The 22,296-nt window shown below is 33.7% G+C and overlaps 1 protein-coding gene across 2 annotated transcripts in view; it reads left to right on the forward strand.

Moving 5' to 3' along the window:
- The first annotated feature begins 6,037 nt into the window (after nt 1-6,037).
- Nucleotides 6,038-22,296, forward strand: part of LOC108741314 (zinc finger protein 704-like) — a 55,091-nt gene continuing 38,832 nt past the window's right edge. Inside the window, exons 1-2 of one of the 2 annotated variants that reach the window (XM_025976247.1) lie at nt 6,038-6,173; nt 10,381-10,508. In XM_025976247.1, coding sequence (XP_025832032.1) covers nt 10,439-10,508 — 70 coding nt within the window. In that variant the 5' untranslated portion in view covers nt 6,038-6,173; nt 10,381-10,438. Of the gene's footprint in view, nt 6,174-6,235; nt 6,377-10,380; nt 10,509-22,296 lie in introns of those variants that run through there. The other variant, XM_025976246.1, reaches the window with a different exon arrangement.

The following is a 22,296-nucleotide window of genomic DNA, read 5'->3' on the forward strand; positions in this document are numbered from 1 at the left end:
CGATAAATGTCTTATAAACATTTTTCGAAACCAAAGAACAAACAGAGTGATCCACATCCCACAAGCTACGAGGCGCTGTGGGAAGAAACTAATTCAACAATTAGAAACAAAATTATATAGGCTCATTTTAACGGTTTCAACTCTGCCCTTTCGTTGAAAATCCGTCAACCAAGAGTTAAAATTTCATTGATTTAGCGTTTGAATGGCTTTTTGAATAGCATTCAAATAACTTTAGCACTAATCATAACTCTTGAAATTATGGATGTAAACGTGGACCAGGCATTTTGCTATTACAAGAACAATTTCTCAGTACAAAACGGGGTAGGCCCAGGAATATTAACTTAACCCTTAACTGTATGTAACAAAAAATTTAAAATCGCAAGCATTCAACTTTACATAATAATTCGAGTCTGTTTAATGCAAAAATATCTATCACTTTTTCTAAAGTGAGATATTTTGCAATTTTTTTCTTGATAGAGACGTGATGGCTAAATTACTGACAAGAAAATTTTTATGCTATTGTCACGGAGCTGAAGGCGCATTGAATTAATGGAAATTACAATTTACAACAGTTTGGCTACAACCCTGATACAAAAACAAAACGCACAATAAAAAAAATCCAACGTGTAATTATACAACACGCTACTGAAGTGAAACTTCTTCAAACACACACAAACATACCAGGATAGGGGTTAAGGAATTGTTTGAATGCTATTATTTGTACACTATGCTACGCACGGATGCAATGCTGATAGTAAATACACTATAAAATGTCTTTATATACAACAAGCACAGCTTTTTTGTCATAAGACAATACAAACCAGCCGGTACCTTCGCAACCGCTATGTTCCTTCATTTTAAGTCTGTAATATCTTCGAAAATATTAATTTAAGTTACATGCTGTAAAAAGTACTTAATTGGATAAGGATTAATGCAGTATTACTTAAAATCGCTTCGTAAATAAGCCATTATTTCTCGTAAAAAGTAAAGGATAAAAAATGGTTATTGTGGGTTATCCCTAAGAGATAGACATGTACCATCCCTGACTTTTTTGTAGACCTTTTTAAGGTGTACAATACTGTAGTATATTATTTTGATCTATCTCGTAGGGTTCAGCCAGCGTTTGCAATGTAAGCGCAAAAAAATGTGTTTATTTACATCACATTACAAACATCTAAAATTATCAGTGTTTCTCTACTATATTATACATACAAACCTTCCTCTTGAATTACTCTATCTATTTAAAAAAAGACGCATTACAATCCATTGCGTACTTTTAAAGATCTAAGCACACATAGGGACAGACAGCGGGGGAAATGCGTTGCATGATTTGGTTACATAGCAACTCGCATGAAACGAACTTACCCTAGCGTGCGCAAAGAAGTTTCACTTCAAAAAGGCAAAAACAATAATAACAAGAACGAAAAAGCTTACCAAGAAGCAGTTGTCAAAGTTAAACTTGTATGTTCACATTTGTTTATTAAATACGAAATAAACTACGCCGCTCTCGATTATTGTAGATTATAAGGAATAATTAGTTCACACGCAATTTCTAGGGAATTCTAAAATTGTAAAAAACACCATGAACCTTGATTACTATCTGACATAAGCTAATAGAGAAAGAGAGAAGGAGACATACCTCGCCACCATACTGATTTAACAAGAAACTCTGATTTTTCATTGTTTCTGTAGTTACGAAATCTCCGAAATCACAATAAACAAATTGTCGAGCGAATTTAACGTTGGCTGGTAATCGTTTGTTTACGTAGTTTAATGTGTGTGAAATTCAAGTTTGTTAGAATGTGTTTTATTCGCCAACAAAACGTAATATACAGTTTTTTCTTGCAAGAAAACTTGCGAATAAAGAATGATATAACATCGTTACGATATTAATCGCATGCATGCTAATCGTAAGTTCAGATGACGTGCGTCACACGCGCGATTGAGTAAAGCGCGTGCGGATACACATATACATCAACACCATATATGTATGAAGGTAGCATTTATATTAGAGCACGTGCACGCATGGATAGGCGCGTTAATAGGAACAATGCTGTATCTAGTTTCGCAAATGTTGAAATAGTACCTATTGATAAGTATTGAAATGATCAGTTGAGAATATAATAAAAGAGAGTATAAATGGGTCATATCCTTATAGTATAGGTATAATAAAGGATTACAATACATAGACTTATTTAATGAAGCGATTATCTGAACCGGTATCAGTACCTTCTAGCCATTTTATTATTTACTTTAAGTAGTGTGTACATAGGATTTGTAGTTTTAGAAAAAATATTTGACACTGTTAAATGGGACAAGATGTTAAAATTACTTAAAAATATTGAGATGAGTTACAAAGATAGAAGAGTGATACTTAGTTTGTATAAAGAACAACAGGCAGTAATAAAGCTAGGGATGCAACGTAGAGAAGTAAATATTAGGAAGGGAGTCAGACAGGGATGCACACTGTCACCGCCACTTTTTAATCTACACATCGAAGACGCGATCAACGTTATTAAAGACAATACAACTGTCGGGATAGATATACAGGGGTAAAAGATTAGTATGCTTAGATTTGCAGATCATATAGCAGTATTAGCATCTACCAAGGGGGACTTACAGATAGCTTTAATAAAATGGAAGCAGTACTGACAGATCAGTACTGAATGAAAATAAATAAAAGTAAAACTAAAATTCTGGTATGCAAGGAAAGAAAAAGTAGGGAAAGAGCGAACATATAGTTAGGAGACGAAGTAGTGGCTGATTTTAGATATCTAGGAAGTCAGATAAGTTAGGACGGAAGGAGTAGTCGGGATATAATGCAGAAGATAGCGCAGGGTCGTGTCGCCTTTAATAAAAAAAAGTCACTTCTATGCTCGCGAACGGTTAATTTAGAAATTCGAAAAAGGTTGTTAAAGGTGTACGTTTGGAGCGCGGCGTTGTACGGGTGCGAAACATGGACAGTGGACGCGGCGGAAAAGAAAAGGTGGGAAGCTTTCGAAATGTGGTGTTATATGGGCGAATGATGAGGATACCGTGGATAGAGAAGGTTAGTAATGAAGAGGTATTAGAAAAATTAGGAGAACAGAGGACTCTATGGAAGTCAATAAAAAATAGGCGAGATTGGTTGGTATGACACCTTCTCAGGTATGAAGGTCTAGTTAGAGACGTATTAGTGGTAGAAACAGAAGTTAGGAGGGGTAGAGGTTGACCTAGGTTAGATTACTATTCGCAAATAGTTAAGGATGTGGGTCTTAGGACTGACGACCTTATGATGATGCAAAAGTAGAGTACTTTTGAATTTTTTAAAAAAAAGGTACTTACCTAATTGTCTTCTTTTGGGGTTACACTTCCGATAATCTTGAAATTTTTAGCGTGCTGGTCGAGGATGTACATGTATGTGTTAGCTTTTATTTTTGCTATTTTAACAAAGAATATTGTTGTGAAATGTTAGTTCATTATGTGTCGTGTTTTCTGCATTTATTGTTATTTGAATTTACCTTGCGAATACGCGAACCCGAACCTCTGCGATCTTGTGAGTTCTCAGCTCGATTCCAAAATCGCTTGTTTTTCCGCGTCTCTCTTCCGTACCTTTAGAACAGGTAGAAATTTCCCCGGTACATTCAACGGTGCATAAGCGGCTCGAAATGGCGTCCTGTTAATGCTAACTGTCCTCAATCAGCCCTGCAAGTTACCAAATCATAATAAAGCGTGATACAATCGGTAGTATTTGCAACGGGTTTTCTTGCTCTTACACCTTATGAGCTTCTGAATGATTCTTACCAACTGTTACGTACTCATTTATACTTGTATGTTGCAAGTTGTACCTACTACCCACTATTACTAAATGTTTTTCTTTATTCTTCATGTATCTGTTTTTAAGTGTTTCAGCCCACTTATATACGTACTCTACTATTACCATTTTTGGTAAATGTTATTTCGATGCTTTACTCTTCAACTAAATGCTACGTGGTAGGGACCTGGTACTTTCAAATGCCTAGTGCTTTACCTAATCATTCTTCAAATATCTGGTGCTTTACCTAACCACAATACATTTTAATTTTTAGTTATCCATTGCTTCTTGTTGGCTTCTTCAAGGACCTTCTTTTTCTTGCAAGTAGCTATAGCCGGACTGCAAGCGCTGATTTTGCTGTGAACTTACTTTTTCTGTAGCTGTAGACTTCTTTTGTCATTGCGGATGCAAAAGAGTAAATCATTGTCAACTTGGTAAATGGCAAATCGCTGACTTATTGCCTTCTGACCGTAGACTATTTCGTATTACGTATCACCAAACCCCGTCATTTGTTTATCAAACTTTTCTCCTGGCTAAACAACCAGGCACGGGCAAATTTCCCGTTTTGCTTGATAACGTCTTTCTCCTTGATAATTAAAATTGGAAGGACTGTCTCTTCCTTTATGATACATCTCAGAACCATTTTGCCGACTTCTCGTAAACCTTTTTTGATGCACACGCCGGCATTTGCCACATTGCTTTTGTTCACCACAAGTTTGTATGTTTAAGTCATCTTCATTTCCTCAAAGTTTTAGTAGATACACGGAGCAGGAAACAATATTGTGTGACAATGAAGACCTGACAAAATGATCGTCCTTAGTGTTAGAAGTCTATAAATATCTCTATTCGATCATAATCATTCTTTTTCTGTGATTTGTAAAAAAATACCTTGTGATTACCAGACAGGTAATTTTGAATTTTTACAATCAAATATAAAAAGTTGGAAACAAGCGGATGAAACATATTTTTTCGTCCAAACTGTGTCAGATACAAATGAAATATATAAGAAAAGTATCTTTTCAGAATAAACATTGGAGTAAGTTATGTAAACATACCAAGTTCTGAATATTGTCCAAATTAACTAAGTCTGCCATCTAGCATGGAATCAAATAATAATTAATAATTTTTTTTTCGTATTTCTCACTATTTTCAGATACTTTCAGTTTGAAAGTGAAAATTTCAAATCCGTTGAAAGATTAGGGCATATGCGCCAATGTTACGTATTGTATTTCTCTACCGTTCACATAATAAGTAAACTGGAAAACTTCATAAACGGTTAATTTAAAAAGAGCTTGAAGGGTATCATTTATTTTATCGTTGATTAATTATTTATTTATTGAATGGTATGATATTGTATATTATATCCAAATTTATTTTATAGGAATACTATTCTTAAGTAACTAATACTCATGATATTTAGTATTCCGTAAACATACCAATTTTGCATTGAAAATACCAGCTTTTTTGCCACAACAGTACCAGGTTTCCTAATTTACCTCTAACATCACTGATTCGAATCCCTTTTCTTAAATGGCAGTCATCGCAACTGCAGCTTTGTAAGCGAGCGGGTGCGTTGTCTTGATGGGATTCCAGCTCATAGTTATAATCTTTTCATTATTTAGCCTGTGTTAAGAAATAGTGACTTCATTTTCCAATGATTCCACATAATTATTCCTTCAGCGTCCCGAAAAACGAACGTGACAACTTTTCCCGACGAACTTGACACTTTGATTTTCTTCGGCGTCAATGAGGAGTTCGAAATCAACGATTATTGTTTGATTCTTTTATTTCATCTACTTTTTTTCACGTTTTCACTTGTTTTAGTATAGTATTTTAGTTTTTTCTAGGTGTAGTTAGTCACAACAATTTAATAGATTAATATTCACCCAATTATGAACAGAACTGCTGGCACAATGCCCATAATGAATAATACTTAGGTATCTGCGTGTGTTTTATTATTTTATTGCAATTGTAAGTTGTAAACAATCGTCATTTACGAATTTACGTACCATCAGCTGAAGTGGCTACGTAATTAACCTGCAGGATAAACAAAAAACGAGTTTCTTGTTTACTTAACTTTGCCAGTTTACGCGTTTCTACGATCGCAGTTTTGTTTTGGCTTTTAACTGTCCGTCTTTGTCTCCTGCTCGATCTTTCTCCCTTCCACCAGTTGTTGTTATTGTTATCTACAGGTCGCGCTGTTATTACTCCTCGATAATCCGCCTTTCGACGCGTGCATTGTAATAAAAATATACATAAGTGAAACGTTACTTGCCGAATCGTAAACATTGTTATTGTTTGATAGGTTTGAATTGCGCTACTCCACAATCGGCTTTTGTCAAAAATCGCTCGCGAATACAATTAATAGGCTAACAGAAAAGTGAGTGTTGTTGAGTGTTTGGTATTTTGTGTTGTTTTTTGTTATTTTTTTTTTTAATAAGGAATAATTATTTCCTTAAGTGCTTGTTAGTTGTATTTTAAGAGTACCGTGCAATTAACATACTCATATTGTAAATTCGCTGTTGATGTTCTCTTGACTACTGTGCGTTATTAAGTGTATTCAACGGGTGGGTGTAACGAAACGTAGGTATTGCTGATATTTTTCTATTATATGAATATTTATTTATTTCTATATGTGCCACCTGCACTGTAATTTATGCTTAAGCCCAAAAAGTTTTATTAAATTCGTATTTTACTTATAATGACATCGGTATTTATGTACGTATGTCAAAAAAATTGTTAAGGAATAAATGATCTGATGAATTAAATAAAGCATGTTTATGAACAGGTTTAAAATTTTGAATTATTTATTCGTAAAAATTTTTCCACTTACGAATTATAAAATGCTTTATGCTGTCGTTCCGTCCATTTCTGTTATGTCCGAACGATGATGAATGATGCAAATGTTTACCATGTTAACATATGTAAAACAAACATAAAACAACGAAGCTAACAAAAGATAATGCTGATAGGTAATGTATATAATATACATTAATATAAAAAACCAAACTAAGATAGCGCAAATAGATAATATATATATATACCTAATACCATTATAAGAAAACGAAACTGAGATAACGCTAATAATATACAATATACACAACGACACTGCCTGATTAAAACTGAAAACTCACAAAATTTAATTAATCGCAATAAACTACACTAGTAACAAAAGAGTCAAATTAAATTCTCAATTTCACTTATTGCTAGTTCAAACAGTACCAAAACAATACTGTGTTGGAACTTACTTCGGCCAAAAGAAGTTTTTAAACGTAGGTCGTACCTGTGCTGGATAAGAAATAAAGCAACTATAAAAGTCTAGCCCTTCTAAGGACCACCTTTCTGATTAACATTAATTAATTAGTAAGTAAAATCTTCAAATATGAAACCATTTATATATGACCCAAAGTGAAAAAAAAACTTTTGGGTGTTTCATTTCCACCAGCCAGTAATGCTGGTGGGCGGACAGTCCCTGCGGACTACGCCGGAAGGTAGGGCGGAAGGCCCTCTTCAGCTTGCTTTCAGGAATCGTGGGAATGGGTGGGTGATGGTTTGGGTGAGAAAGATAAGGCGGTTGAAATGAAGACAGAAGAGAATGAAAGATTATATTATCTGTGGAATATTACTGCCTCAGCATTTGCCTAGGTGATACAAGGAAACCACAGAAAAACTTGGACCAAGGCAGGCGGACCTGGAATCGAACCCCGGCGTCCTTCCGAATGCTAAGCAATGGTCTAAACCTCTAGGGTCTAGGCCATGCCGCTCGGTATCCAAAGCGACTGTCCAATACCTTTACGAAAAGGTATCAACTTAAGCTAGAAAACTACTATTCTTACAATCCATACAGGGTTTCCGGTTTGAAATTCTCTAATATCGGCATGCAGACTTTGAACATTGATAAACCACTAATGTTAGCCAGAAATTACAATTTTATTAATTACGGCCGGCCAATTGTATGCCAGTATTCGACCGATTAAACCTATAAATGTTAGCCGTACGAAGGCTATTACGAGCCACGATCGAAAAATCTTCTAACGTGCAAATTAATCATAAATACACAACTACTAAATATTTAACACCTTCTTTTTAAAATTGAAATTGATAAACTATTTTTTATACTTCATCATGTCCAGAAATATTATAGAGCGAAAAAATGCCGGTTAAAAAAAAACAACAAAACAAAGTAATGAAAATCTGGAGTGTAGTACAAATAGTAGAACAGTTAGAGGTAATGATGATAATGATATTAGTTTAGCAAATAATATATAAAAATAATAATGTATGGTGATATTAGCCTCGCGTTGATAATGCCCGCACGAAAAAGTGGGCGAAACACGTGTCCGCAGTGATTCTAGTTGTAGGGGTAATTTGGGATGAGTCTCTCCTGTTTTTTAGTTATTCTCGTTCAAGTAGCTATCCTTTTTAAAACAAGTTAATAATTATTATCAAGTCTTCATACGCCACATATCTCAAGAAAAACTTAACAACTCTTTGGCTCTTCTATTGATAGAGATAGAAAAATGAACACCATAAACCATGACGATTGTATATATTACTAGCGACCCGCCCCAGCTTCGCACGGGTGCAATGCTGATACTAAATGTATTTTTGTTATGTTTAGATTATTATCGAGGAGGGGAAATCTTCAAAAGACACCCCCTGAACATACTAAATATGCTTTAGAATGTCTTCATATACAACAATCACAGCTTTTTTGTCATTAGACAATACAAACCGGCCGGTACCGCCGCAACCGCTATGTCCCTGCATTTTAAATCTGTAATAACTTCGAAAATATTCATTTAAATTGCATGCTGTAAAGGGCCATATTGATCTATATTAAATGCACAATGTATTTAAAAGTACTTAATTGGATAAGGATTAATGCTGTATTGCTTACAATCACTTCGTAAATAAGCCATTATTTCTCGTAAAAAGTAAACGATAAAAAATGGTTATTGTGGGTTACCCCTAAGAGATAGACATATACCATCCCGGACTTTTTTGTAGACCTTTTTAAGATGTACAATACTGTACTACATTTTTTTGATCTATCTCGTAGGTTTCAGCCAGCGTTTGCAATGTAAGCGCAAAAAATGTGTATATTTACGACATCACATTAGAAACCTCTAAAGTTATCAGTGTTTCCCTACTATATTATACATGTATTATACATATAAATCTTCCTCTTGAATCCCTCTATCTTTAAAAAAAAAAACCGCATCAAAATCCGTTGCACAGTTTTAATGATTTAAGCATACATAGGAAGCTGGAAAGCGACTTTGTTTTATACTATGTAGTGATTCCGCTAATAAAAGCTTTTACGTAAAAAGTGTCTAATAAAGGCCTAAGTAAATAGATTACGAATGAGTGATTACTCGTAATAATAAAATTAATATAGGTAATGAGAAGGAAGAAGGGGGGTATAAAGTAAAGTGGTCTAAAATACCTAACTAAAAAAAAGTACAAATCTGCTACTGATGAGACCACTGTCCCATCTGGACAACTGCAACATTTCGGTGTTGAGTTATTAGCGGGTGCAACCTGTAGTATAGCAAGATAGCAAGACGTAGCTTCAGGAACTAAGCAGAAGTCGCAATTGCCGTGAAAATAAATGAACTAAAACACGGTAGTTGAGGCGGTAGAGAAGATGTCCTTAGTGCTTTCTGCTTTAGCTCATTCGTCTACAATGTACTCACTGATCGTGAGTGACGGAACGAGCAACGTATTTTTTTATACGTGTCTCGTATGGAGCTCGTCTCGTAGGTACATATTCCGTTCTCGTCTACTCAATGTGTGACCAGACATTATATACTGTCTGTCCGGTTTACGTATTGCATTTGCCTCAGCATTACAGAATTACAGCTAAATAAAGCCGTCTGATTAGTCAGGATTTGTCCGCGTTACTCAAAAATTGAATTGATTGAATGATATAATATGCTTTGTCTTAATAGGCTATTACTTTATGTATCTGATTGCTCATGCAAATTCATAAAAGTAATTGAGGATATTTTTGATAAAATTAGAGTTATTAAATAAAACATGTAGGCATCTAAATTTAACACTGTACTTTTGTTTGCAAAAGAAGGGTTCAGTGAACTAATTTTTTATAGAATTGAGATAATCAAGTGGCTTTTGGTGTTTTTTAGACCCCATTTGATAGATAAAAATCCATTTTTTGTTTTTATCGTGTTTATCTAAGGTTAGAACATGAAGTTTCTTATTATCAATATTTATTTTCTAAAAGGAATGCATTTTTACTTTTTTTTAAATTCATCTTTCATTATTGTAATATTAAATATAATAATTGAATTTAAATTATACATTAGATAAATAAGTACAATTTATATACGTTGGTATATACATATATGCAATAAAGGGTGCAGCGTTAATTTTTTTATTTAAATTTTAATACAAAAATACAGCGACATTGATGAAGTGTGAATTATTGTCATTGTCCACGTTGTGTTGATGTTATGATTGTATTTTTTTTATTGAGGTGGAAATGGAGCGTTTTGTCACTAGTGGACATTGCTCCTTCAAGATCGTTAGAGTAATCAATAACGTATTTTATTTTTTTTTTACAGATCGCGTAAAAGAAGACCTAGTTTTAGTAGCCCAGAGGATAGTTTAAAAGACCCACAGATGGATGAGTGCAGTGCTGCGTTAGTTCTCATGAGTTTGTCTGGTTCACCTCATTCGCCCTATTTAAGCGGTATGTTAAATTTCAATTAAAAATGTATTAGGATACTCAAAATGCATACAGTGAGCGACAAAAGTATAGAATATACAGTAGAACTTCTATAACTCGAACATCAAGACAGACACCAAAAAAATCGAGTTTTCGACTTATCGAGGATTTTGACTTAGGCTTTTATTCTTACAATTTTGTGTTAGAGGTGAAATAAATAAAAATTCAAACTTGGAACTAAAGACGTAATAAGTTTCAAATTATCGAGTTGTAAAATATATAAAGCATTGGTATGTTCGAGATGCAGAGGTCCAATTTAATTTTTCGAGTTATAGAGGGAAAATATGTACCAAAATGGCTTGCAGGGACTCACTGATTATTTTGACTAATAGGGGGTTGAGATTTCGAATAATGGAGCTTTTGGGGCTTGAAGGAAAGAGAATAAAAGTTTTTTTGGAGTTTTGGAAGTTTTCGACTTAAAGAGCTTCTACTGTATTCATTAATAAGACATTATTGGTAAACGCATGAACAGGTCAATTTTTAAATATATATATGTATTTCGATATATTTTTGAAAATGGGTTATTGTCCCTACTTTTTCACTAATGACGCAATCGAAAAATTTCCAGTACACAATAACAATACTGCTGGTTGCTTCTGTTTAAACTAATAAATTTATAAAAAAATCCGCCCTAAATCCGAATGCATTAAGTACTGTTTCGCACAATTTTCCAGAAACAAAATTTAATTAAATTATTTGAAGAAAACATAATTTTATAGCGAGAGGCACCTTTCACTTTAAAAATTCAACCATAAAATTTTTTTTTGTTACGGAACATTTGTTAAGGTATGTACGTATATTAAAATAAGTTACGTAAACAATATTGGGTAAATTAGCATCATTAAGATAATTGCAATTTTATTAAGGCAAATATCGACACCACCATTGAAGGATTCTCAAGGCGCCAATCTTTTTTTGCGGGTGGTTTGTAAGTAAACTTACTAAAAATGTCAATTAAGTCTCTAAAAAATTTGACACCACACATTTACCGAAAATAGCTCTTGAAATTGTGAAGGATGTAATACGACATGCGAATTAGTGTCGCACCAATAGTGACTTTGGTGAAAATTAAAAAATTTGTCCCGCGTGAAGCTAATTGGTATGTAAACACCACCCTATGAAAACAATTAGGCTATGCAGCTGTATTCTTCTATTCTATTCTATTCACTCGCGGCTAAAAATAGTCTCAAGCAAGGCTTGTACTAGCTGCAAATGATAAGGATACAGCAACTGTTGCTTTAAAATTTTCCACACTGTCATATGAAAGGAGCCAACATTCCCTGCTATTGCACGTGTACTATTTTGAGGACTGTCTTTTTTGAAATCAAATATTTCGTCTCTACAGCGGCGATATTGTTTAAAATAAGTATTATGCCACATTATTGTAACAACAACTGTTCTATATTGACAAACTGACCTACTCTAATGGTTGACGTTGTACTATTAAATTAGTTTTTTGAACTACACATCGATTTTCTTATAAAAGATTTAAGAGTTAAAAGTTAAAGAGAATAAGTTATTTGACGTTGGGTATATATATATTCCATAAGCTGCTTTTTTTTGACATTTACCGACAATGCTCGAGAAAGAACGCTCCAGGACGTTCCTTGACGCTCTAAGTCACTTCGAATTGAACATATATATGCACACACGTCCTCGCTCCTCGCGCCGTGTAACATAGCCTTTAGTTTCCCATTATAAGTATTATTTGTACTCATTGTTCAGTGAAATCAATATGCAACTATATCCCCATTCGTATTGTATCACTGTTTAGTAAGTTTATACATATGTATGTATCCCATTTAACATCAGTCTGATAATAATCTTTACTTTTTGCGTTATCAGTTATCGTTATCATATTAAAATCCATAAAAAATGTTACATATAATCCAGTTAATAAAATATATACATATTAAACACTGAACTACAGACAAAAGACAAAACGTCAGAACATTTACTTTAGACTTTGTTTCTTTGTTTCGTGTGGCTGTTTCGGAATTGGATAATACAGAACAGTATTTTACATATCAGAAGGTTTTTGTCTCTTTTTTTTCAGATTTTAAAATGGTTTTTCACGTTCTTGTTATGTATAGAGTATTAACTGATTCGACCTGTAAATAACATTAGTCCTTGACTTATAAATTCAAAATACAGACATAACGTAAAGTATATTAGATTACCATAGGTCATACTTATGTTTGTATGTTTACTCATTTTTATTACATCTCGTTCGTGTACTTAAAAAAAGTGGTCAAACATTACTAAAATACTTTATTAATTGTTGNGACATTTACCGACAATGCTCGGGAAAGAACGCTCCAGGACGTTCCTTTACGCTCCAAGTCACTCCGAATTGAACATACATATGCACACACGTCCTCGCTCCTCGCGCCGTGTAACATAGCCCTTAGTTTCCCATTATAAGTATTATTTGTACTCATTGTTCAGTGAAATCAATATGCAACTATATCCCCATTCGTATTGTAAGTATCACTGTTTAGTAAGTTTATATATATATGTATGTATCCCATTTAACATCAGTCTGATAATAATCTTTACTTTTTGCGTTATCAGTTATCGTTATCATATTAAAATCCATAAAAAATGTTACATATAATCCAGTTAATAAAATATATACATATTAAACACTGAACTACAGACAAAAGACAAAACGTCAGAACATTTACTTTAGACTTTGTTTCTTTGTTTCGTGTGGCTGTTTCGGAATTGGATAATACAGAACAGTATTTTACATATCAGAAGGTTTTTGTCTCTTTTTTTTCAGATTTTAAAATGGTTTTTCACGTTCTTGTTATGTATAGAGTATTAACTGATTCGACCTGTAAATAACATTAGTCCTTGACTTATAAATTCAAAATACAGACATAACGTAAAGTATATTAGATTACCATAGGTCATACTTATGTTTGTATGTTTACTCATTTTTATTACATCTCGTTCGTGTACTTAAAAAAAGTGGTCAAACATTACTAAAATACTTTATTAATTGTTGACAATTTTTTTGCATAAACGTTTAATATATAACTCGAGAGTAGGTACATAAAAACATATGAATCAAAAGTCAAACTTATATATATGCATGCAAAATGCAAACATATAATTGTGTTGATTATTATTATTATTATTTGAACTTTTACCTATGGACGATAATGGGACATAGTTGACCGGCCCGCCCAAAAAGAATTTCCAACTTACGGCCGCAAATAATTACTATGAATAGCAAAAGTCATAATAGTATTATAATGATGATGATGATGATGATAGTGATAATAATATAAGTATGGCAAGTATTATTTTGATATTTTTCCGCATTTCAAATATATATCTCCGTGACAGTTTTAATTATTAATAGTGGTTAATATGAAATATTAATGTGAAAATTCATTTTCAATTTTCCACCCACTACAAACTACCTCAGGTTAATGAGGGAAAATTTTTGTTGCTGTTGTCACACCCCCGCCAGGAATCCAAAATGCAAAAGGTCCCGAGTTCGATTGAAAATTGAAAATGAATTTTCACATTGATATGTTATATCTCCGTTGTAATTATAGTTGTAGTGCTGGAATTGCGGAAAATGAGAGTTGGATAAATAGTTTTTCTTACGATTTTAATTTTGTAAACAGTTTTTGAAAGTACAAAGTCACTCTACAAGTAGCATCTCGATTTTTCGTTTAAAATCCCTGCTGTATGTCTAGCAATAGAAGGGCGCTGATATTCATATCTCTTTCTCTTAACTAAAAACTTTTGGGTGTTCCATTCCCACCAGCCAGTAATGCTGGTGGGCGGGCAGTCCCTCTGGACTATACCGGAAGGTAGGGCGAAAAGCCCTCTTCAGCCTGCTTTCAGGAATCGTGGGAATGGGTGGGTGGTGGTTCGGGTGAGAAAGATGAGACGGACGAAATGAAGACAGAAGAGAGTGAAAGATTATCTGTGGAATATTACTGCCTCAGCATTTGCCTAAGTGATCCAAGGAAACCACAGAAAAACTTGGACCAAGGCAAACGGACCCGAAATCGAACCGGCGTCCTCCCGAATGCTAAGCAATGGTCTTTCTCTTTTGTGCTGAGAACCACTGTGCTACTTTTATGCGCGCGGCCGTTTTAGATGATGTTTGATTACATTTTTTTTACTTATTTTAACAACCATTAAAAGAAAATTGGGGATGCAGTTTTGTAAATTGATATAATATTTCCACTTTCACAATCTTTTTACAAAATTAAAATCGCATCATCCAGAAATAATTGGAGCACGAAAAGCCTCAAACCGATATTGTAAAAAAACTATTTATTTAACAGTGTCTGGTTTTCGCACATATAAAGTAAATATAAATTATTCTTATTTCCCGCAATCCTAGCGCTTTTACTACAGTTATAACGAAAATATGAACTTAAAAAAGAATATTAATACGATTGGTTAGATCCAGGTACCAAATTGTGTAGTTTCAAAGAGACTGCCTCTTTAATTTACATTTTATAAGGTAAAAACTAAAAAAAACGAACATTTCTTTGGTCTTAATTGTTTAAAACAAATTAATCAATAATTAAGCGTTGACAATTGACTATGGTAAACCAACTGCTGCTAGCCGTGGTCGTTGACGGACTTTGATTGTAACATGTGTGTATACCGTATAGGACATTATTAATTTTGTAGCACGAATAACTTGTTCAGAAATTAGGAAAATGACATGAAAGCATGGCTTAATTAATATGACTGACCTTAAATAAATACATGTATTTTCAATTAGTGATAGTTAATTGAATAATTTAATGCTTTCTTTGAGTGAAATTTTTTACTGAGCAGGTTCGACAAAGATTATTATTAATTATGAAATATTTATTATAAATATTTTAAATTGAAATTGAAACTGAAATTTTTGTCATATTAACGATAGAAGTCATCCAAACGTTGTCAAATATTCGTATTACTAACAAAATATTAGTAAAAATCGTGTCCTTTTAAATTTGTTTGTTTTTGAATTACGCAACTCTGTTACCAGACTTTGGGAAAATATGAAAGAAAAGACCTATGTTTTTATTTGATTTACTACTACATTCCCTTACAACACAGTTAATCTGTAGATAGACTCAGTACCAACAGGCGAACTGATAGGTAATTTACATTGAACTCGATAGTAATCTTTTGTTTTTATTTTGTTTTATTTAAATGAATTTAATGCATTGACGAAATGGAACGCAACCTTATCCTAGTTAAAATTTTAAACACCAGATGTCGTGACCAAAGTGGTTAGTTCGTAGTACCTAAAAGCTATAAAGCATTTTATTAAACACTGTTGCATCTACTGTTACGACATTCTAGTCTAACAATAATTTGTGATGTAATTTTTTTTAATGTTATTATCTGGATGCGTTAAGGAATTAAGAATTTATTTTTCACGCTGTTGTCTCTCAACAGTGACGTGATTATTATTAGTCCAATGATATTGCCATTGCAGTAACTATAGCCTGCTTGATTAGCAGTGCTCGTGATTTTCTAATCAATAACTTGAAAATCTACTTCATTGGACACGTGCATATGCATTCATACACTTTCAAGACGTACACAGAAACAAAGGCATACCACTGCAGTGACTATTTCAGGTTTGCGTCACAGGCACGGTTTTTCCTTTGTTCCTTTGTTTTCTGGGCAAGCGTTTCTATTTTCCCAACATAAACTTAAAAACAATCTAGTCAATTCACTTCGAAACTGCCTAGATTTGTAGGCATATTTATGTTCCATTGACCTTATTAGTATAAAAAGCTGTTGAGATAAATACACAAGTGGTTAATTACGCAGTTCGGATTTATTTACTACATATTAAACAAAACTAAATATGATGTATTCGATTTAATACAGTGTGTATTTTGGAAATTATGGTGTAAATTACATGGATCTTAAATCAAGGTTTATATGATTACTAAATTATTATTCATCATCATCATCATCATAAAGTCGTCAGTCCTAAGACTAGTTGGACACGTACCTCCACTCCTTCCTATCCTGAGCTAATCTTCGTATTTCCTTTAACTATTTCCGAACAGTCATGTAATCTAGGTCTACCTCTACTCCTCTTAACTCTCGTCTCTACCTGTAATATGTCTTTTCTTGTCTGAGAAGGTATCCTATCAACCTATCTTGCCTGTTTTTTATTGACTTCCATAGAGTCTTCTGTTCTTCTATTCTCAATAGTACCTCTTCATTTCTAACCTTCTCTATCCACGGTATCCTCATCATCCGCTTATAATACCACATTTCTAACGCTTCTTACCATTTCTTTTCCGCCTCGCCCACTGTCCATGTTTCGCACCCGTACAGCGCCGTGCTCCATACATACACCTTTAACAACCTTTTTCGAATTTCTAAATTAACCGTTCGCGAACATAGAAGTGACTTCTTTTTATTGAAGGCGACACGACCCTGCGCTATCCTCTGCTTTATATCCCTACTACTCCTTCCGCCCTGACGTATCTGACTTTCTAGATACTTGAAATCAGCCACTTCTTTTAACTCAGCCCTACATTTTTAAGTATATTTAGCATCTTGTCCTATTTAACATTGTCAAAAACTTTTTCTAAATCTACAAATCCTATGTACGCACAACAAGGAAACATCCTTTTTCTATCGTTTTCTGTATTATTACCAAATTGATCTTCCCCTAATAGTTCTTCCTCCCTATTTTATTATAAGTGGTAAATAAATAAAGCACATTTCGCAATACTTGCTATTAAGAGCCGGTAGTCCTTACTTGCCTATGCGATCCGAGACGGTGAGCGCGAGAATGTCCTTGCTCGAACAAGAGCCTCGGGCCTCTCACCTAGTTCTCGGAGCGCTCGGTTTAGAAGCGGTTTTCTGAGTCCTGAGACTGCTCTGAAACGAGTTAAAGGAACGAGAGTGTGAAATTATGAAAAAAAAAATGCACACAAGCTTCAGAAATAGCAGCATATTTTGATTCTGTGACAGATTATAAAACTAAATTTTGTTCTTTACATTTCAAGAATAAATGCCGTCGTCTGAGTATGATTTTTTGTTATCCTTAGCTCGGTCAACATTAAGGGAACCTTATAAATTTTTGGTATCTTTACTGAATTAGACAGTAATCTTTTGTTCCTCGAAGGTATTTTAATACTCATTGAAGATGATTCCAACGACTATTGCTGTAACAAATATCAAGTTGACTTAATAATATATAACATTATAATAACCGAATACGTATAATACAAATCAGATCTCGTTAATACTATCAGATACATAAGCGAACTTATTGTATTAATTGTCGATAAGTTCTTTCTCTTTTTTGTAATTCTTTTCATGGTTTAAATTAAATTCTATGGGAGTTTTAGCTGTTTTTGTATCTACCATATTGAATCTACCTAAAATTCGATTTGTATAATCTTTCTGATTTAGCATGAGTTTCTTTGACCTTGTCTCTGATTATTTTCATTTCCAGAATTTCTTTCATTTCCTAAATTTTTGATTTTAAATTCTGAAGCCTTTAATAGAAGCTTTCCGGTTTTTTGAACATAATTTATAAAAATAAAGAAAAATCGTCCATATACAGAACAATTATTATCAACATGTTTTTGCTTTCTTTTATGACTCATGCTGAGATTGTTTAAATGCTAATTTCAATAAAAAACAATTTATCCTAATGTTCCAAGTTCTGAACGATTTTTTTTAACATAGATACATATTTTTGGTTTATTTTCTGGAGCCACAAGTCCTTATGGCTGTTTCATGAAAATAGGTTTCTCTAAAAAAAAAACATTCAACGTCTACTTGCCTAATAACTAAATTAAATTTAATGCTACTTATAATTTTAAAGAATTGTATCGCTCCACTGGACTCTGCACGAAACTTCTAGCCACCAACTTAATCCGATAATATACTTTCCCATCACAGTCAATTTTTTGTTTGAATACCCATTTATTGTTCTCAATTGCACATGTGGATCCATTAATTCTTGAGCTTCAATTTCTTCAAATGATTTAAGCTCCTCCTCCAAGGATTTCCTCCATTTTCCGTTGGCTGGTCCGGATAAGGCTTCCTTAACATTTATAGGGCCGCAATTTAAGTATGTGACATGTTATTTGTGTTCTTATTCGCACTAATACACATATATGTTACATAATCCCAGTGCTGCTTGATATTTGGTTGCCTAGATGATCTAATTTGATCTTGTTGTCTGTTGATATTTTTTTCATTTTCAGGCACATGGTCAAAATCAATTGTATGGTCTACTTCAAAAATATCAACCATTTCCCCTACTGTCTCCGTAGATAGTTCTTGATATTGTCTTAATTAAATAGAATTTTCTACATCAATTTCTGGATCCTCATTTTGTTCATAATCTAATCGTAAGTTTATTGTTCTCTTTCTCTCTGTCATTTTCAGTTCGATTATTATCACATTCTGTTTGCAACTACAATGTTGTTTCGTGGATAGTCTATATATTTTTCTGACTTCTTGTGAAATGTCTCTCTCTTAATCTGTGGATCCAGTTATCTTTAAATGTTTTAAATTTGTTTTAATATACCTATTAAATAAGTAGATTTTAGTGTTAACTTCCTCTGCTCAAAGGTTTTTACTCAAATTTCTATAAAAAAAAACTAAACAATTTCTGGAACCACGTATTGATACAAATTCCATGGGTCTACATACATCAGCATGAACAACATCCAATAATTCATTGGCTCGTGTACCTGACCGCTAAATGTTCGTCTATTTCGTTTGTCTTCATAATAAACGATAAGAGCTTGATGTTTATTTTTTTTTTGGCATATCAATCCATCGGTGTTCATCTTCCTTAAATGTGTAAAATTTCTGTCCTAGTCTTCTGTGTCATGTATTAGCATGTTTTCAAGTTACATACATTTCCGTTTTACTTGATTTGATTAGATTAAATTCACAAACCTTATCGATTAAGTCAGATACCAATAAGTTGTTCTCATTGTAAGTTTTATAAGTATCCTCAGTAAAAACTACATATTACCATTTTTTTTATCAGTTGACTGATTGATAAGGGATATTAGTTGTAAAGGCTGATACACAATATATTTTCAATGTTGTGTTATTGCCCGTCAAATACTTTTACTTTGATAATACATTTTACTGAAATTTTATTGAAATGTTAGCTAAAATAATTTCCTTAAGTTTGCTTTTCTTTTTATTTTCGATGTGATATCTTCCAACACTGTAATAATATGTGTACTGGCCCCCAAGTCTGTTTAGACCGTACTGGTCGAGTTCGTATTCCATTATTTTCATCACAATTTGAATATTTATATTTACACTGATTTACTGAATTTTTCGTTTAGTATTGACATTTGACATATTATTGGCAGTTGTTGACATTTACTTATTGTATTATTGACAACTTTCGGCTTCTTCGAATGCATTTTCCGTTTTACCAATATCGCTTTCCCTGTCCAAAAGCTTGGATCTTAAAGGCATCTGTCGTGATAAAAAGTCCAGAATAGTCACTATCATCGAACTAAATTTTTCTGGTAGACCTGCAGAAGGGAGACAGCCTACACATTCGTCATCAGTTTTGAAGTCTATTTTTTTTAGTTTCTATGTCATCTCGACAAGCTGAATCACATAACAAGAAATTGAATCACAATCTTCGAAACGCATGGAAGTAAAACTTCTTAGTAAACACAACCATCAAGCAGGCTTTTTAATTTCTTCCGCAAATCTTTCTCTGATTTCGTCTTTAACATGCACGTATAATGAAAGGATCTGTCATCAAAATCAACTTTGCACGCGCTTTGGTAATTATCGTTTCGTCCGTTTCCTCACCGTTAATATACTTATAAGTCACAAGAAAATTGTCCGCCTCGGAGGCCCAATCATAATTTGCACATTTATATAAGAACACTAGGGACTTAATTACTTCTAGCCATTCTTTACTCAAATATATTTTTTTTATCTATCACAACTTTCCGGTATATCGAGGATATGGGCCCATCACCTGTTGATTCACAGAGAGAAATAAAAAACAGTGTTCACTTTGAGTATCAATTTATAACTTCCTTAGTATAGACATAGATAAAGACGTGCATGTTACATTCATAGGTACGATCATGGATATTACAGACAGGTAACTATGAGTATGGCGTCACCATCCGAAATTTTCAGGTAACGAGCCGTGATTGAGAACAGTTGCCGTTCTGGTAGCCGCTTATCTTATCGCTCTTCGTTATCGCAAGCGTCAAGTGACGAAACCATACTTACTCCTGACCTTCGCAACAGCTGATACGCAAACAAGTCAAGTGCACGTGTGACGATTATTAATAGTATCCTGCACTCCGTAGTTACTATTCGATTGGCAAAGTTACTGCTATTATTACGAAATACAAAAATAAGTTGAGTGTGAAAATATCAAATAAAAAACAATGTGTTCGCACGCAGAATATGTGGACATGGATGGTAGTCACATATGGACGGTGCAATGAGAATACTCGGCGACATCACGCGAATACACGTCAGCAATTGGGGTTTTCGATAAGGTCATTACCCTCATTCTGTTTCTTTTTCATGTACTCTCTCCCTTAACTTATTTTTTCCAGAGTACTGATGAGGCATAGTGTATGGTCAGAGAAAAGTGCTGATTACAACATATGCGTCTGTATGTATGTAAGACCCAGTATAAACAGGCGTATATGACCCACAATGGTTGTATATATGCCCATGTATTCATCAATAATGCACATTCAAAAATATTAGTGTATGATAAAAGACGTTACGTTGTTGCTGTTTGTATGGTGAAAGGTATGTAGCGATCATAGGTGTACGTTGACGATCGCACGAGCAAGTCTCAACGTTTGGAGACAATTTTTTTTTTTGCATGAGGTTTTAACGCTGTTGTATTTTGTTCTGTTGTTGTTTACTTTTTGTGTATAGGGTTATATATATAAGAGCGTAATAATAAGATATGTGCCCTCCACTGTCATTAATCTCAAATCTACGTTTGTCAACATATTTATGCAAAGCTCGCGACCGACTACAGATGAAAGTTAGTGCATCTGTGTGTAAACGCGCGTTAACGAATATATGATTAAATCACCTCCGCCGTGTGTATCGAACCTTACGTTATTGAATTCTACGCTCGTGTGTATGGACTCCTATTAGACAAGGTTTTAGATATAATTTGCTGCACGCGCTTCTGTTGCGATTTCCATTCGAATCTCGTGATATGAATTGCTGCTCATCTGAGGAGCCGATAAATACCGTGTTGGATTCCATGTACTACGCAAATGCACCAACAATTATGACGTCATACAGTGATTCTAAACTCTGTTCTGTTGTGCACAACAGGTTCCAGCAAGAGGTACTGACTCAGTGATGATGGTACAGTTGAATAGTATTAGTCCAGTAAAATCTGTCATTTCGAGGACAAGTCTCCGAAAGTTGTACATTTTTGATATAATATACATATATGTTCCACAAATAAATTGATATAACAGTGAGGTGGTGGAAAAAATGAAAACGCACCCCCAATTTTGCGTTTTTCAGTAAATTCAAAAAAGTTTCAGATAAACGTAGAAAAAAAATGTACATAAAAAATTGCTAATGTATATTTTTCGTAAATGTGATAGATAACGAAGATATCGAGCGCAAGCTTTTTGTATTAGCGCGCAATAACCTAAATATTACTTTAAAAAATTGAAAAATTATTAAATTTAATATGTTTAATTATGTACAAAACATTGCCAATCGTTGCAGTGAAATATTT

This window comes from Agrilus planipennis, unplaced genomic scaffold, assembly GCF_000699045.2.
Source record: "Agrilus planipennis isolate EAB-ADULT unplaced genomic scaffold, Apla_2.0 scaffold288, whole genome shotgun sequence".
Taxonomy (NCBI): Eukaryota; Metazoa; Arthropoda; class Insecta; order Coleoptera; family Buprestidae; genus Agrilus; species Agrilus planipennis.